Source organism: Stenella coeruleoalba (assembly GCF_951394435.1).
Source record: "Stenella coeruleoalba genome assembly, chromosome: 13".
NCBI classification, from domain to species: domain Eukaryota; kingdom Metazoa; phylum Chordata; class Mammalia; order Artiodactyla; family Delphinidae; genus Stenella; species Stenella coeruleoalba.
The window spans coordinates 6,324,523-6,342,062 of NC_137159.1; the positions used below are offsets into that span (position 1 = coordinate 6,324,523).

General features: G+C 42.9%; 1 protein-coding gene across 3 annotated transcripts in view; it reads left to right on the top strand.

The window, feature by feature from the left end:
- Positions 1-17,540, top strand: part of TBC1D8 (TBC1 domain family member 8) — a 121,682-nt gene that overhangs the window by 39,231 nt on the left and 64,911 nt on the right. For 2 of the 3 annotated variants that reach the window (XM_079940673.1, XM_079940675.1), the window contains exon 2: positions 1,596-1,706. The exons of the other annotated variant lie outside the window; for it this stretch is intronic. In XM_079940673.1, coding sequence (XP_079796799.1) covers positions 1,596-1,706 — 111 coding nt within the window. The remainder of the gene's footprint in view (positions 1-1,595; positions 1,707-17,540) is intronic. 3 annotated transcript variants of the gene reach the window in all.

Here is a 17,540-nt window from a genome sequence, read left to right on the forward strand (position 1 = left end):
GTTGAAAAGTCAATGAGGAACAGAGTTTCAAAGTAATTCTCCACGGAGTGCTTGTTAATGACAAAGAGAAAGGAGACACCGCACAGACGGAAGCTTGGCAGACACCCTTCATCCACTGGTCAAAGGAGTGTTACCAGTAATGGGACAAAACAAAGTCTCCTGGCACCTGATAGGATGGGGTAAAAGGGATACAACACCACTTCTGTGACTCATTGCAAAGATGTATAACCTGAATCTAATTATGCTCTAATTATGATGAAGCATCAGACAAAACCAAACTATGGGACATTCTGCAGAAACTTGTGGCCCTTCCTCAGGGCCTGTTACGTAAGAATTAGAGGGTCTTAATCCTCTCAACCGTCTTGAGTTCTAGGCAGTAGAAGATGGGGCAGGAGCAGGTGTTGTCATTTTTTCCCTCTGCTGTCGATTCATGGTGCTTTTCATGACAACAGGATGGTAAACTTTTGTGTTGTGTGCTTCATGGTGTGTGAAGGACTTCGATATGTTTTCTTTTTTTTTCTTTTTTTTTTTTTTGCGGTACGCCGGCCTCTCACTGTTGTGGCCTCTCCCGTTGCGGAGCACAGGCTCCGGATGCGCAGGCCCAGTGGCCATGGCTCACGGGCCCAGCCGCTCCGCGGCATGTGGGATCTTCCCGGACCGGGACACAAACCCGTGTCCCCTGCATCGGCAGGCAGACTCTCAACCACTGCGCCACCAGGGAAGCCCTCTTTTTTTTTTTTTTAATATTAATTTTATTTATTTATTTGGCTGTGCCAGGTCTTTGTTGTAGCAGGCAGGCTCCTTAGTTGCGGCATGCAGACTCTTAGTTGCAGCATGCATGCGGGATCTAGTTCCCTGACCAGGGATGGAACCTGGGCCCCCTGCACTGGGAACGTGGAGTCTTAGCCACTGCACCACCTGGGAAGTCCCTCAGTATGTTTTCTTATTTGCTTCTCACAGTTCCCTGCTGGATTAGTCTTCCACCTTTGCGATGATGATATAATAATAATAATAATAATAAAGGGCAACATTTAGGTAATACTTCTCATGGCCAGGTGATAGTCTGAGCCCTCTGAATGCTGCATACATTAACTGGTTTAATTCTCACAGTTACCTTGTGAGGAAGATACACTGTGGTTAGTCCATTTTACAAATGGGGAAACTGGGGCACAGAGAAGTTAAACACCTTGCCCAAGGTCACACAGCTGGAAGGTAGTGGAGCCACAATTCAAGTCAGGCCGTCAGCCTCTGGATCCCTAGCCTTTATTTACTGCATGCTGTGGCCTCCTGTACCGTGCCGCTGGGGGAACCAAAGACTCAGCTCGCTTGGGTGGCTTGTCGGGGGCCCCTTGTTCACTCACTCATTGATTCTGCAAATCTGCGCTGAGTGGCCGCAAATGCCGGCCTCTGTTCCAGATGCTCTGAAACGGGACAAGGCAGCTAGATCTCCGGGCTTCGCGAGCTGGACACCAGGCCTGCTGCCCGGGGTCGAGCCTAGAGGCAGGACACGTGCGCGGGGAGCGGGTGGCTGCACGTGGGCTGCTGGCCTGTCTGTTCCTGTGCTCACGCGTGTGTTGTCCTCTCGTCTCTTGAAGGTCGCCTGGTGGGTGCCCTGGACGCGGTGCTGGATTCCAACGCCCGGGTCGCTCCGTTTCGAATTCTGCTCCAGGTCCCCGGCTCCCAGGTGTATTCTCCCATAGCATGTGGTGAGTTACTGAGTGGATCGGACGTTTACTGGGCCGTGGCCACGGGTGAGTTTTGTTCCAGGTGGAGTGTTCCCCACCTTGAGGTCTGGGCATGAGTATCTGCATGGTCGTGACGCTAGAAGGTAACTCCTTCTAGAACCTCATCTGCTGCCATGAGCTCTTTGTTCTTCCTTTCTTTTTTTGTTTTTCTTTTCCAACCATTGGAAGCGTGTAGAGGCTCTAAGCTTGGGCATCCGGGCTTTCGAGTGGCGTGTTGGTCCAGGGGGCTGTGAATCCAGCTGTTTTCTTCATCTTGTGTCTGACATAACACACGAGTCCGGGGCGTGTGCATATACCGTAACAGGGCAGGGGAGGCGTCTGGGGCTGGGTCTGTCTTATGCCAGCCTTCACCCTTGTTCCACGTGTGCACTGAATCACTGGACTGCTGAGCCCTACGGGAATTTAGAAATCACCTTCGCATCCTCTCCAGCTGAGCTTCAGTTCCTCCTGCATGCACTGTCCAATACTCCGCCTCGTCACTCCAGCTCCTCTGGGGCTGGGAATCGTTGCACCCTGAGAAGCCACTTCTATTAAAAAACAAAACCGGGGCTTCTCTGGTGGCGCAGTGGTTGAGAGTCCGCCTGCCGATGCAGGGGACACGGGTTCGTGCCCCGGTCCGGGAGGATCCCACATGCCGCGGAGCAAGTAAGCCCGTGCACCACAACGACTGAGCCTGAGCGCTAGAGCCCGTGAGCCACAGCTACTGAGCCTGCATGACACAACTACTGAAGCCTGTACGCCTAGAGTCTGTCCTCTGCAACAAGAGAAGCCACTGCAGTGAGAAGCCGGCGTGCCGCAGTTAGAGAAAGCCTGCGCGCAGCAACGAAGACCCGATGCAGCCAAAAATAAATAAATAAAATAAATAAAATAATGTATATTAAAAAAAAAACCCAAGATGTGTCTTTTTAATTACACAAGTACTAAATGTTCATCCTTCAGAAATTAGAAAATAGGTAAGAAAGGAGGAGAAAGAAATCACCTATAACCTTTTATCTGGTGCTAATCAGTCTTGTGTCTGCGTGTGTGCCTCTCCACAGAGGTTTCTAGTTGTGTTTTTTTCCTCTTAACATTTTACTAATTACCATAAACTTTCATTGTCACCTCACATTCTTGAACAACATTGGATGAATTTTTTTTTTTTCCTGGAAAAAATACAGGAAAGTTTAAAGAAGAAAATTGTCATCCATATCCACCATTACTAACAGCTGTTCACATCTTGGCATGTTTTTCCAGTCTGTTTTTTTTTTTTGAACAAATCATTCTCTATTTGCATTAAGTGATGAAATGATGCACGCTCAATATAATCAGTTAATACTTGAAAGTACAGATAAGAAAATATATCTTGCCCCACATCCTAGGCACCCAAGGGGACCTCCAGTGACACTGGGGTCACATCATCCAGACAACTTTTTTTTTTTCTTTGTATTTTTTTGGCCACACTGCGTGGCTTGGGGATATTAGTTCCCTGACCAGGGATTACACCTGGGACCACGGCAGTGAAAGCGTTGAGTCCTAACCACTGGACCGCCGGAGAATTCCCAACACAACTTTCTAATGCATTTAGACGAGTCCAGGGATAGTTATGAAGAAGGATAGACGTGCTTTATAAAAATGCAGCTTGTCTGACAGTGCTAGTTTATGATAAAAATATTGTTTTTAGTGGATTTCAATAAAAGGAAAGATGCTGAAGTGAAACGAAAGAACTGTTAAACTTCAAATAAACACCGAGCACTTACTTTCTAAAAGGTTCATTTACGGTCAAGGGGAGAGATGTTTAAAAGCATGACAAGGTCAGAATTGTGGCTTTTGAAGACAGTGTTTCCGTTCTGGCAATGTTCATTGACTCCCCTCCTGAAGGACAGGGATGTCAGCGTTCTCATCCCTCCCCTGCTTCCCCAGGCTCTCATTTTTTATTTTTTCTAACATCTTTATTGGAGTATAATTGCTTTACAATAGTGTGTTAGTTTCTGCTTTATAACAAAATGAATCAGCTATATGTATACTTATATCCCCATATCCCCTCCCTCTTGTATCTCCCTCCCACCCTCCCTATCTCTCCCCTCTAGGTGGTCACAAAGCACCGAGCTGATCTCCCTGTGCTATGCCGCTGCTTCCCACTAGCTACCTATTTTACATTTGGTGGTGTATATATGTCCATTAGGCTCTCATTTTTAAAAGTCTTACTATTCATTGTACGTGGTAATTTCCATTCTCTTCTGTAACCACACTTTCCACCATTATTTGGCTCAGTTCTCTATGTAAATTGATTTAGTGCTTCCATCAGGTACAGCTTTCCCAGCACAGAGTCTTTTATTTTGGTTCCTGTCTTAATTGGCTATATTCCTGTTTTCTTCTCCTAATAACATCTCACATTTGCAAGTGTTTGTGCCTTGCTTTTGAACTCGAATGACACCTTGGCTGGGTCTGATGGGCTCTGGCCAGACTGTGGAGCTTGGTGGCCATCACTTCGGGGTCTTTCAGTATTTAAGTGGCAAAGGGAGAAATCTCAGTCTGGTCTGATTCCTGCCTCCGCCATTGTGGGTGATGTGCTTTTTGTGGGGATAACTGTTTTTTATCACTGAAGTTCAGTAGCATTAGTCCCTTTAGGAACTTGGTTATAACCTGTTACTCCCTTGAGCATATACCATGTTACATTTTTCTGCAACTCCACATGCTCCTCCAGGACACAGATTGATTTCTCTTTTTTTTATTTTTGGCTGCGTTGGGTCTTCATTGCTGTGCATGGGCTTTCTCTAATTGCGGCGAGCGGGGGCTTCTCTTCTTTGCGGTGCGCGGGCTTCTCATTGCGGTGGCTTCTCTTGTTGTGGAGCATGGGCTTTAGGCACGCGGGCTTCAGTAGTTGTGGCACGTGGGCTCTGTAGTGGCTCACGGGCTCTAGAGCCTAGGCTCAGTAGTTGTGGCGCACGGGCTTAGTTGCTCCGCGGCATGTGGGATCTTCCCAGACCAGAGCTCGAACCCGTGTCCTCTGCATTGGCAGGCGGATTCTTAACCACCGCGCCACCAGGGAAGCCCCAGATTGATTTCTTTAATCATTTAAGGAAACGTTCTTTTTGTTTGTTTTTTATTTGTTTTTTTTTTGTTTGTTTTGTTTTTTGCGGTACATGGGCCTCTCACTGTCGTGGCCTCTCTTACTGCGGAGCACAGGCTCCAGACGCGCAGGCTCAGTAGTTGTGGCTCATGGGCCCAGTTGCTCCGCAGCATGTGGGATCCTCCCAGACCAGGGCTCAAACCCGTGTCCCCTGCGTTAGCAGGCAGATTCTCAACCACTGCTCCCCAGGGAAGCCCAATATGGTGTTTTTTTAAATTAAGGCATGTACATTGTTTGTTATTTATTTTTTCATCTCCTCATGTTTTCTATTACTTAAATAGGTCTTCTTTTAAAATTAATTATCTATTTTATACATATTAGTGTATATATATATGTCAATTGACATATTGACATATATATATGTCAATCCCATCTCCCAATTCATCCCCCGCTTCCCCCGCTTGTAGAGAACATGTAGATGTTCTCTACATCTGTGTCTCTATTTCTGCCTTGCAAACAGTTTAATCTGTACCATTTTTCTAGATTCCACATGTATGCATTAACACACGATATTTGTTTTTCTATTTCTGACTTACTTCACTCTGTATGACAGTCTCTAGGTCCATCCATGTCTCTGCAGATAACCCAGTTTCGTTCCTTTTTATGGCTGAGTAATAATTGTGTATATGTACCACATCTTCTTTGTCCATTCATCTGTTGATGGGCATTTAGGTTGCTTCCATGACCTGGCTATTGTAAATAGTGCTGCAGTGAACATTGGGGTGCATGTATCTTTTTGAATTATGGTTTTCTCAGGGTATATGCCTAGTAGTGGGATTGCTGGGTCATATGGTAATTCTGTTTTTAGTTTTTTAAGGAATCTCCATACTGTTCTCCATAGTGGCTGTATCACTTAACATTCCCACCAACAGTGCAAGAGGGTTCCCTTTTCTCCACACCCTCTCCAGCATTTGTTGTTTGTAGATTTTCTGAAGATGCCCATTCTGACTGGTGTGAGGTGATACCTCACCGTAGTTTTGATTTGCATTTCTCTAATAATTAGCGATGTTGAGCAGCTTTTCATGTGCTTCGTGGCCACCTGTATGTTTTCTTTGGAGAAATGTCTATTTAGGTTTTCTGCTCACTTTTTGATTGGGTTGTTTGTTTTTTTTAATATTGAGCTGCATGAGCTGTTTATATATTTTGGAGATTAATCCTTTGTCTGCTAATTCATTTGCAAATATTTTCTCCCATTCTGAGGGTTGTCATTTCATCTTGTTGATAGTTTCGTTTGCTGTGCAAATGCTTTTAAGTTTCATTAGGTCCCATTTGTTTATTTTTGTTTCTATTTCCATTACTCTAGGAGGTGAGTCAAAAAAGGTCTTGCTGTGATTTATGTCAAAGAGTGTTCTCCCTATATTTTCCTCTAAGAGTTTTATAGTATTTCGTCTTACATTTAGGTCTTTAATCCACTTTTTTTTTTGGTAATAAACTTATTTATTTATTTTGGCTGCGTTGGGTCTTTGCTGCTGCACATGGGCTTTCTCTAGTTACGGCGAGCGGAGGCCACTCTTCATTGCATTGCACAGGCTTCTCATTGCGGTGGCTTCTCTTGTTGTGGAGCATGGGCTCTAGGCATGTGGGCTTCAGTAGTTGTGACACACAGGCTCAGTAGCTGTGGCTCGTGGGCTCTAGAGCACAGACTCAGTAGTTGTGGTGCATGGGCTTAGTTACTCCGTGGCATGTGGGATCTTCCCGGACCAGGGCTCAAACCCATGTCCCCTGCATTGGCAGGCAGATTCTTAACCACTGCGCCCCCCGGGAAGTCCCTAGATCTTTAATCCATTTTGAGTTTATTTTTGTGTATGGTGTTAGGGAGTGTTCTAATTTCATTCTTTTACATGTAGCTGTCCTGTTTTCCCAGCACCACTTATTGAAAAGACTGTCTTTTCTCCATTTTATATCCTTGCCTCCTTTGTGATAGATTAGTTGACCATAGGTGCATGGGTTTATCTCTGGGCTTTCTATCCTGTTCCACTGATCTATATTTCTGTTGTAGTATTATTTCTGTAGTATTATTTCTATTATATTTCTGTTGTAGGCTTTGTAGTATAGTCTGAAGTCAGGGAGTCTGATTCCTCCAGCTCCCTTTCTTTCCCTCAAGATTGCTTTGGCTATTTGGGGTCTTTTGTGTCTCTATACAAATTTTAAGATTTTTTTGTTCTAGTTCTGTAAAAAATGCCATTGGTAATTTGATAGGGATTGCACTGAATCTGTAGATTGCTTTGGGTAGTATAGTCATTTTCACCGTATTGATTTTTCTAATCCAAGAACATGGTATATCTCTCCATCTGTTCATGTCATCGTTGAGTTCTTTTATCAGTGTCTTATAGTTTTCTGAGTACAGGTCTTTTACCTCCTTAGGTAGGTTTATTCCTAGGTATTTTATTCTTTTTGTTGTAGTGGGGAATGGGATTGTTTCCTTAATTTCTCTTTCAGATTTTTCATTGTTCGTGTATAGCAATGCAAGAGATTTCTGTGCATTAATTTTGTATCCTGCAACTTTACCAAATCCATTGATTAGCTCTAGTAGTTTTCTGGTGGCATCTTTAGGATTCTCTATGTATAGTATCATGTCATCTGCAAACAGTGACAGTTTTACTTCTTCTTTTCCAATTTGTATTCCTTTTATTTTTCTTCTCTGATTGCCGTGGCTGGGACTTCCAAAGCTATGTTGAATAATAGTGGTGAGAGTGGACATCCTTGTCTTGTTCCTGATCTTAGAGGAAATGCTTTCAGTTTTTCACCATTGATAATGATGTTTGCTGTGGGTTTGTCATGTATGGCCTTTATTATGTCGAGGTAGGCTCCCTCTATGCCCACATTCTGGAGAGTTTTTATCATAAATGGGTGTTGAATTTTGTCAAAAGCTTTTTCTGCATCTGTTGAGATGATCATATGGTTTTTATCCTTCAGTTGGGTAATATGGTGTATCACATTGATTGATTTGCATATATTGAAGAATCCTTGCATCCCAGGGATAAATCCCACTTGATCATGGTGTATGATCCTTTTAATGTGTTGTTGGATTCTGTTTGCTAGTATTTTGTTGAAGATTTTTACATCTATATTCATCAGTGATATTGGTCTGTAATTTTCTTTTTTTGTAGTATCTTTGTCTGGTTTGGTATCAGGGTGATGGTGGCCTCATAGAATGAGTTTGGGAGTGTTCCTTCCTCTGCAATTTTTTGGAAGGGTTTGAGAAGGATGGGTGTTAGCTTTTCTGTAAATGTTTGATAGAATTCACCTGTGAAGCCATCTGGTCCTGGACCTTTGTTTGTTGGAAGCGTTTTAATCACAGTTTCAGTTTCATTACTTGTGATTGGTCTGTTCATATTTTCTGTTTCTTCCTGGTTCAGTCTTGGAAGGTGATACATTTCTAAGCATTTGTCCATTGCTTCCAGGTTGTCCATTTTATTGGCATAGAGCTGCTTGTAGTAGTCTCTTATGATGCTTTGTATTTCTGCAGTGTCTGTTGTAACTTCTCCTTTTTCATTTCTAATTTTATTGATTTGAGTCCTCTCCCTCTTTTTGTTGATGAGTCTGGCTAAAGGCTTATCAATTTTGTTTATCCTTTCAAAGAACCAGCTTTTAGTTTTATTGATCTTTACTATTATTTCTTTGTTTCTATTTCATTTATTTCTGCTCTGATCTTTATGATATCTTTCCTTCTACTAACTTTAGGTTTTGTTTGTTCTTCTTTTTCTAGTTCCTTTAGGTCTAAGGTTAGAATGTTTTGAGATTTTTCTTGTTTCTTGAGGTAGGATTGTATTGCTATAAACTTCCTTCTTAGAATTGCTTTTGCTGCATCCCATAGGTTTTGGATCATAGTATTTTCTTTGTCATTTGTCTCCTGGTATTTTCTGTTTTCCTCTTTGATTTCTTCAGTGATCTCTTGGTTATTTAGTAACATATTGTTTAGCCTCCGTGTGTTTGCGTTTTTTACGTTTTTTCCCCTGTAATTGATTTCTAATCTCATAGCTTTGTGGTCGGGAAAGATGCTTGATATGATTTCAGTTTTCTTAAATTTACTGAGGCTTGATTTGTGACCCAAGATGTGATCTATCCTGGAGAATGTTCTATGTGCACTTGAGAAGAAATCTGCTGTTTTCGGATGGAATGTCCTGTAAATATCAATTAAATCTATCTGGTCTGTTGTGTCATTTAAACCTTGTGTTTCCTTATTAATTTTCTGTCTGGTTGATCTGTCCGTTGGTGTAAGTGAGGTGTTAAAATCCCTTTCTATTATTACGTTACTGTCGATTTTCTCTTCTATAGCTGTACCATTTGCCTTATATATTGAGGTGTTCCTGTGTTGGGTGCATATATATTTATAATTGTTATATCTTCTTCTTGGATTGATCTCTTGATCATTATGTAGTGTTCTTCCTTTTCTCTTGTAACATTCTTTATTTTAAAGTCTATTTTATCTGATATGAGTATTGCTGCTCCAGCTTTCTTTTGATTTCCATTTGCATGGAATATCTTTTTCCATCCCCTCACTTTCAGTCTGAATGTGTCCCTAGGTCTGAAGTGGGTCTCTTGTAGACAGCATATATATGGGTCTTGTTTTTGTATCCATTCAGCGAGCCTTTGTCTTTTGGTTGGAGCACTTAATCCATTTACATTTAAGGTAATTATTGATATGTATGTTCCTATTACCATTTTCTTAATTGTTTTGTGTTTGTTTTTGTAGGTCCTTTTCTTCTCTTGTGTTTCCAACTTAGAGAAGTTCCTTTAGCATTTGTTGTAGAGCTGGTTTGGTGGTTCTGAATTCTCCTAGCTTTTGCTTGTCTGTAAAACTTTTGATTTCTCCATTGAATCTGAATGAGGTCCTTGCCGGGTAGAGTCATCTTGGTTGTAGATTCTTCCCTTTCATCACTTTAAATATATCGTACCTCTCCCTTCTGGCTTGTAGAGTTTCTGCTGAGAAATCAGCTGTTAACCCTATGGGAGTTCCCTTGTATGTTATTTGTTGTTTTTCCCTTGTTGCTTTTAATAACTTTTCTTTGTCTTTAATTTTTGTCAGTTTGATTACTATGTGTCTCGGCGTGTTTCTCCTTGGGTTTATCCTGCCTGGTACTCTCTGCACTTCCTTCACTTGGGTGGCTGTTTCCTTTTCCATGTTAGGGACGTTTTCAACTATAATCTCTTCAAATATTTTCTCAGGTCCTTTCCCTCTCTCTTCTCCTTCCAGGACCCCTGTAATGCGAATGTTCGTGCATTTAATGTCGTCCCAGAGCTCTCTTAGGCTGTCTTCATTTCTTTTTTCTTTATTTTGTTCCACGGCAGTGATTTCCACCATTCTGTTTTCCAGGTCACGTATCCGTTCTTCTGCCTCAGTTATTCTGCTATTGATTCCTTCTAGTGTCGTTTTCATTTCAGTTACTGCATTGGTCATCTCTGTTTGTTTGTTCTTTAATTCTTCTAGGTCTTTGTTAAACATTTCTTGCATCTTCTCGATCTTTGCCTCCATTCTTTTTCTGAGGTCCTGGTTCATCTTCACTATCATTATTCTGAATTCTTTTTCTGGAAGGTTGCCTATCTCCACTTCATTTAGTTGTTTTTCTGGTGTTTTATCTTGTTCCTTCATCCGGTACATAATCCTCTGTCTTTTCATTTTGTTTATCTTTCTGTGCATGTGGTTTTGCTTCCACAGGCTGCAGAATTGTAGTTCTTCTTGCTTCTGCTGTCTGTCCTCTGGTGGATGAGGCTATCTAAGAGGCTTGTGCAAGCTTCCTGCTGGGAGGGACTGGTGGTGGGTAGAGCTGGGTGTTGCTCTGGTGGGCAGAGCTCAGTAAAACTTTAATAGGCTTGTCTGCTGATGGGTGGGGCTGAGTTCCCTCCCTGTTGGTTGTTTGGCCTGAGGTGACCCAGCACTGGAGCCTACCCAGCTCTTTGGTGGGGCTAATGGCGACTCGGGGAGGGCTCACACCAAGAAGTACTTCCCAGAACTTCTGCTGCCAGTGTCCTTGTCCCCGCAGTGAGCCACAGCCGCCCCCCCCTCGCCTCTGCAGGAGACCCTCCAACACTAGCAGGTAGGTCGGGTTCAGTCTCCCATGGCATCACTGCTCCCTCCCCCTGGGTCCTGATGTGTACAGTACTTTGTGTGTGCCCTCCAGGAGTGGAGTCTCTGTTTCCCCCAGTCCTGTCGAAGTCCTGTAGTCAAATCCCACTAGCCTTCAAAGTCTGATTCTCTGGGAATTCCTCCTCCCGTTGCTGGACCCCCAGGTTGGGAAGCCTGACGTGGGGCTCAGAACCTTCCCTCCAGTGGGTGGACTTCTGTGGTATAAGTGTTCTCCAGTTTGTGAGTCACCCACCTAGCGGTTGTGGGATTTGATTTTATCGTGATTGCGCCTCTCCTACCATCTCCCTGGGCGTCTCCTTTGTCTTTGGATGTGGCGTATCTTTTTTGGTGAGTTCCAGTGTCTTCCTGTTGATAATTGTTAAGCAGTTAGTTGTGATTACGGTGCTCTTGCAAGAGGGAGTGAGCACACGTCCTACTCTGCCATCTTGAACCAATATCCATTGTTTATTTAGACGTAATGCTATTGCACACTTAACAGATTATAGAATAGTGTAAACGTAACTTTTATAGGCCCCGGAAAATCAAAAAATTTTTCGACTCGCTTTACTGTGCTATCTGCTTTATTGCAGTGCTCTGAGCCCAGCGCACCGCATCTCTGGGGTGTGCCTGTAATAAGGAATTGTTGCATCCAATGGATGTACATTTATACGACCTTTGATATGTATACTGCCCAACTGCCGTCTGTAAAGGCTGCAGCAGCTTACGCTGAATCCCCACCACCCCTGGCAGTGTCCTTGTTCTCAGCAGGTTTAATTCTTGGGCCATTCTTTCTGTTGAGCCAAGATCTGCTTCCTTGAACCATAAAAAGAATGAAATGAAGCCACTTGCATCAACATGGATGGACCTAGAGATTATCATACTAAATGCAGTAAGCCATACAAAGACAAATATATGATATTGCTTACATGTGGAATCTAAAAAAATGATACAAATGAACTTATTTACAAAACAGAAACAGACTCACAGACATAGAAAACAAACTTATGGTTACCAAGGGGGAAAGGGGGGTTGGGAGGGATAAATTGGGAGTTTGGGATTAACATATACACACTACTATATAGAAAATAGATAAGCTACAAGGACCTACTGTAATACACAGGGAACTACATTCAATATCTTGTAATAACCTATAAGGGAAAAGAATCTGAAAAGAATAGATACATACATATATGTAAAACTGGATCACTTTACTGTATACTTGAAATTAACACAACATTGTAAGTCAACTAGACTCCACTTAGAAAATAAATTAAAAAGATCTGCTTCCTTTGGTTTCCACTTGAGTAGGTGCTTGCCTTGGACGTGACCCATGGCAGGTCTGCAGATGCTTCATTTTCCTCTGTCCTTTTGCCCACAGAAGGTCCGAGTAGGCAGTTGTTCGTTCCGGTGCCTCTTTTCTTGGGTTAGGGAAGAGAGGACGGGAAAGGGATTTGTGACTCAGGCTTGTGGTATTGATTTAGGTACTTAGCCCTCTTCTGGGAGTCACTTGGGCATCTTGCACAGTGATATTGACTCACCACATTTAATATTTTATTGTGTCTTGAGCATTGAGAAAGGCTCCCTGCCCAGGGTTTTGCGTCTCAGATAAAGCACAAACAGGCGCTGTAGGAAAGCCCTGGGCAGCACCAGGACGTGGTAGGAACAGGAAGCGTGGCCCACGGGAATGATTTATATCTTCACTTGTCTCTGGCTGCTCACGCGGCAGTATGGGGAGAATTTCCATGATAACTTTTTCTGTTTCTTTTTAAGCAGAGGTGGAAGAGCTGGGCAGATAATTTCGTGGGTGAACATGATTATTATTTGGCAACAGAGATCTGTGGGTGGCTGTGGTGGGAAGGAGAGAGAAGTTGCTATTACTAGTATTTTGTTAACTTACATGGATCAAAGAATCCCAAGGCTTTATAAAAGGGAAACATTAGTAGAGCTGAGTACTGGAAGGACTCAAGGGCCGGAACGGAGGAGGCTGTTTGAAGGTTTCCCTTTTATTTAAATGCTTACCTGCCTCATGAAAATCAAAGTTTTCTCAGAGTCGTGCTCACTACTGACCCTCCAGTGCCCAGGGCAGAGCCTGGAGTGTGATCAGCTCAGTAAATAGCAGTGGGTGAATGAGGGGTAAAGTATGCAAGAGAAGGTCAAGGGCTCAGCAGTCAAGACTCCTGTTTGTAGGAAAGGGAAGGAAGGTGGTGCGTGTAATCACAGATAAGACTTCATGGGCCCTTTCTGAGAAACCAGGGCCAGGGATAGCCCAGGGCTATTTGAGTCTGAGCTCTGTAACCAGCCACCAGGACCACTGAACAGTAGAAGAACTTGCAAAACCGGGGTCTTGCTTGCTTTCTTTCTTTTTTTATTTTATTTTTTTGTTTTTTTTGTTTTTAACATCTTTATTGGGGTATAATTGCTTTACAATGGTGTGTTAGTTTCTGCTTTATAACAAAGTGAATCAGTTATACATATACATATGTTCCCATATCTCTTCCCTCTTGCGTCTCCCTCCCTCCCAGCCCTCCAGGTGGTCACAAAGCACCGAGCCTTACTTGCTTTCTTTAAAAAAAAAATAAAATAAAATTTTTTTTATTGTGGTAAAATATAAGATTGACCAGCTTAACCATTTTTTTCTTTCTTTTTCTTTTCCATTACGGTTTACTATAGGATATTGAATATAAGTCCCTGTGTTATACAGTAGAACCTTGTTGTTTATCTGCTAATCCCAGACTCCTGATCCATCCCTCCTCTACCCTCCTCACCCTTGGCAACCACAAGTCTGCTCGCTGTGTCTGTGAGTCTGCTTCTGTTTTGTAAATAAGTTCATTTTTATCATTTTGTTAGACTCCACATACAAGCACTATATGATATTTGTCTTTCTCTGGCTTACCTCACTTAGTGTGATCATCTCTAGGTCCATCCATGTTGCTGCAAATGGCACTATTGCAAATTTCTTTTATGGCTGAGTAATATTCCATTGTATAAATATACCACATCTTTATCCATTCATCTGTCGATGGACACTTAGGTTGCTTCCATGTCTTGGCTGCTGTGAATAGTCCAGCTTAACCGTTTTTAAGTGTACAGTTCAGAGGCGTTAAGCACGTTCACACTGTTGTGCCACCATCTATCTCTAGAATTTTCACCTTCACACGTGGAAACTCTGTACCCGTTAAACACTAACTCCCCATTCCTCCCTTCCCCAGACCCTGAAAACCACTCTCTGCTTCCTGTCTCTCTGACCTTGATGACCTTAAGAGCCTCCTGTAAGTGGAATCTTGCAGTGTTCGCCCTCTTGCGGCTGGCTTATCTCACTTAGCATAATGTCCTCAAGGTTCATCGATGTCAGAAGCTGGAGACAAATTAGGAAATAATATGCAAATGATTAAAAAGTTCAAAAAAAAAAAAGATTCATCCATGTCATGGCGTGTGTCAGAATTTCTTTCCTTTTAAGGCTGAATAATGTGTGTCTGCTTTCTTTTTGAAATCAGATAGGCAGTGATTGGTGCACGGGTAGGAACCAAGTGCACGGTGTGTAGAACCAGGAAAGGAGACTCCTGGGAGGCAGCCCCTAGTCAGGGACAGGAGGGGAGGGGAAAAGAGCAGGGAGAGGGGATCAGGGACGGGGCTCCAGCCTGCAGGGGGCTCGGCCTTTGACCGAGTTGACACCTAGGCTGCAAAGAGCTCTTTGGGGCCCTGGAGGAACAGGACGCTGTCGCCGTTTCTCTGTGTCTGGTGGCCTCAGCTGTGCTTTGGCCTGCAGTCGAGTCCAGGCTGTGCCACGCTGCGAGTTACTGATGTGTTATTTCGTGTTCCTATTGGTAGGGGATTCTCACAGCTATTGCTCTGTTATCCACACATACATTTTATTCTTGACCGTGGCCCCAAACAGTGAGCTAGTTGTTTTTTCTTTGCCTGCTTTTAGGGAGCGAATACTGAGGCAAGACTCTGGATTATCTGCCTGGACTATTGCAGGAGTTGAATTCATCATGCAGTAATTTGAGTCCTTGTCATGTCAGTTCATTGAGATGGGGGGTGGGCTGTCTTTTCTGGTTACAGACAGAGGACTTGCCGTGCTTAGAGGCAACCAGGGTGGTGTCCTGCAAAGAACGTGGCCAAGAGAGCAGAAGCTTCAGGAGAAGATCAATAAATCTTTTTTTTTTAAAGAAGCATATATATATATATTTTAAATAAATTTATTTATTTATTTTTGGCTGCATTGGGTCTTTGTTGCTGTGCGCGGCCTTTCTCTGGTTGTGGTGAGCGGCGGTTACTCTTCTGCACCACCAGGGAAGCCCAAGCTCATAACATCTTTATCCAGGTGGCCTTTTAATAATGCTCATGTCCTTATGGCCTGCGTTTGGACTCCAGAGTCATTTTGCCCGGCTAGTTTTGTGACTGTTTATGACAGTGTCATGCAAGGTTTTAGTGTTCCTAGCAAGGTCTGTCCCTGGTCTTGAGTGAAATGAGAGAGAGCAGGAGAACAGAAAAAAAAAAAAAAAAGGAGCCAAATGGTAGCAGGTGAGAGTGATGCCGTGACAGCCCTCCCCAGCAGCGGAGTGTGGATTTCCTGCGGACCAGGGGGAGATACAGCCTGGACGGGCAGAAGCACATCTGCATCTTGGGAGCAGGTATGTGTGTAGTTCGAATAAAACTTTGTTAATATTTTAGATTTGGAAAATGAAAAAACATGATTTTGAAATTTCAAGGGTCGCCGAAGGAAGCTGCGATAGTTTTGCTAACAACGTGTGGGATATGTTTCTTAAAAAGTGAGAATCACAGGAGTTATGCTTTCCAGTTTAAAAAATCCCTTCCTCTCCTGTACTTTCCTTGTCTGAGCCTCTCAGCAATGTGTAAGTAATTATTGGCCCTGGAGAGGGAAGAAGCAACGTACAGGTTCCTCATGACTTGCCAGGGGCACATCTTGCGTCAGGGGGACCTCCCTGGTGGCCCAGGTGAGGGTTCTTACAGAACGTTCTGTCAGACTGTTCTTTCTGCTGTGTCATCCCTTATCTCTGTCCTTGACCGTGGCGGGTGCTTCAGTTTCTTGTTTTCTGCATCACTGTTTGCTTTGTCTTTGGAGAGAGAGTTTTCTTACGGGAGGAAATGTTCCAGGGCGGATCAGATTATTGTCTTGGTGACCTTTGTGCCAGGGCAGCAAAGGAAGTACCAGCCAGATCCTTTTTCAAGAACAGAACTTGCTGTGCACTTCAGGGAAAGTCTGGGAGGCAGCCCTGCAGGAGGAAAGTTAGAACGTCTTTGTGAGCACTTCCTAAGGTCACGCAGTATGAGTTGCTTGGGATTCGTTGGAACAACACTGGCTGGCATTTTCTATGTGGATTTACACTTGGAAGTTATGGAGGGGGACCGTGGTTGACGTTTCTTTTCTATTAGGATGTTTCCATCACCAGGCTCTGAACTGTTTTCAATAAAGTAATTTTTCAATAATTAAACTCACTGAAGGTGTTCTTGCACTAGCGATGGTGCTTATAGTTACTTAAAAAGCAGGCAAGTGCTGAGTCTAACTTTCATGCTTAGTGAATTTGAAGGTCAAAAGTCATTTTTGTAAAATGCTTTTAAACTGGGGAGATCGTTGAAGACCCCAAGGTCTGAGTTTTCTCTGTTGCAGTAGTCCCTTTTCTGAAACATAGAGAAATAGCAAATCACTGTGTTGTGTGATAGGAACTAACAGTGTTGTAGGTCAGTTGTACTTCAAAAACAAACAGACTCATAGAAAAAGAGACCAGATTTGTGGTTATCGAAGGTGGGGGGAGGTGGAGAGGAGAGGGAATTGGATGAAGGGGGTCAAAAAGTACAAACTTCCGGTTATAAGATAAATAACTACTAGGGATGTAACGTACAACGTGATAAATATAATTAACATTACTGTATGTTACATATGAAATATATATGAAATATCATTATATATGATAATATATGAAATGTATATAAAAATATATAAATAGATGAAAGTTTTTAAGACAGTAAATCGTGAGTTCTCATTAAAAGGAAAAAAAATTTTTTTCTATTTCTTTAATTTTGTGTCTGTGTGAGATGAAGGATGTTCGCTAAACTCATTGTGATAATCATTTCATGACGTATGTAAGTCAAATCATTATTGCTGTGCACCTTAAGTTTATACAGCGCTTCATGTCAGTTATATCTCAATAAAACTGGGAGGAAAAAAATCGCCCCTTTTCTCCCTCTTGTAATAATCCTTTTGCATAAAGTCTCTCCTTAGCTTACAAATCCCGATTTGTTTTTTTTTTCATTTGACATGCTTCAGAATAAATGTGACCTAAACAAAAACATAAAGTTTGAAAGCTGGGAATCAAACTTTTCTCTAGTATCTTACGGGTTGCCTCACCTCTGCACAGAGCATGGCTTCTTTGACAAAAGAAACCATCTGGAGGGGATCTTAGCAAACATCCGGTTCCGTCCCTTCCATTTTAGAAGATGAGAGTGACTAACGCAGCTGGGTTTCAGAACAGTGACTTTTTACTGATTGACTCCTTAGCCGTCAGTGGATGAAGGCAGAGCGTCAGAGTGCAAGCGTCCTGACTCACGTGGTGTCCAGAGCCCTCCTTCCCTGCTGGACTTGCGGGTGTGGGTGTGT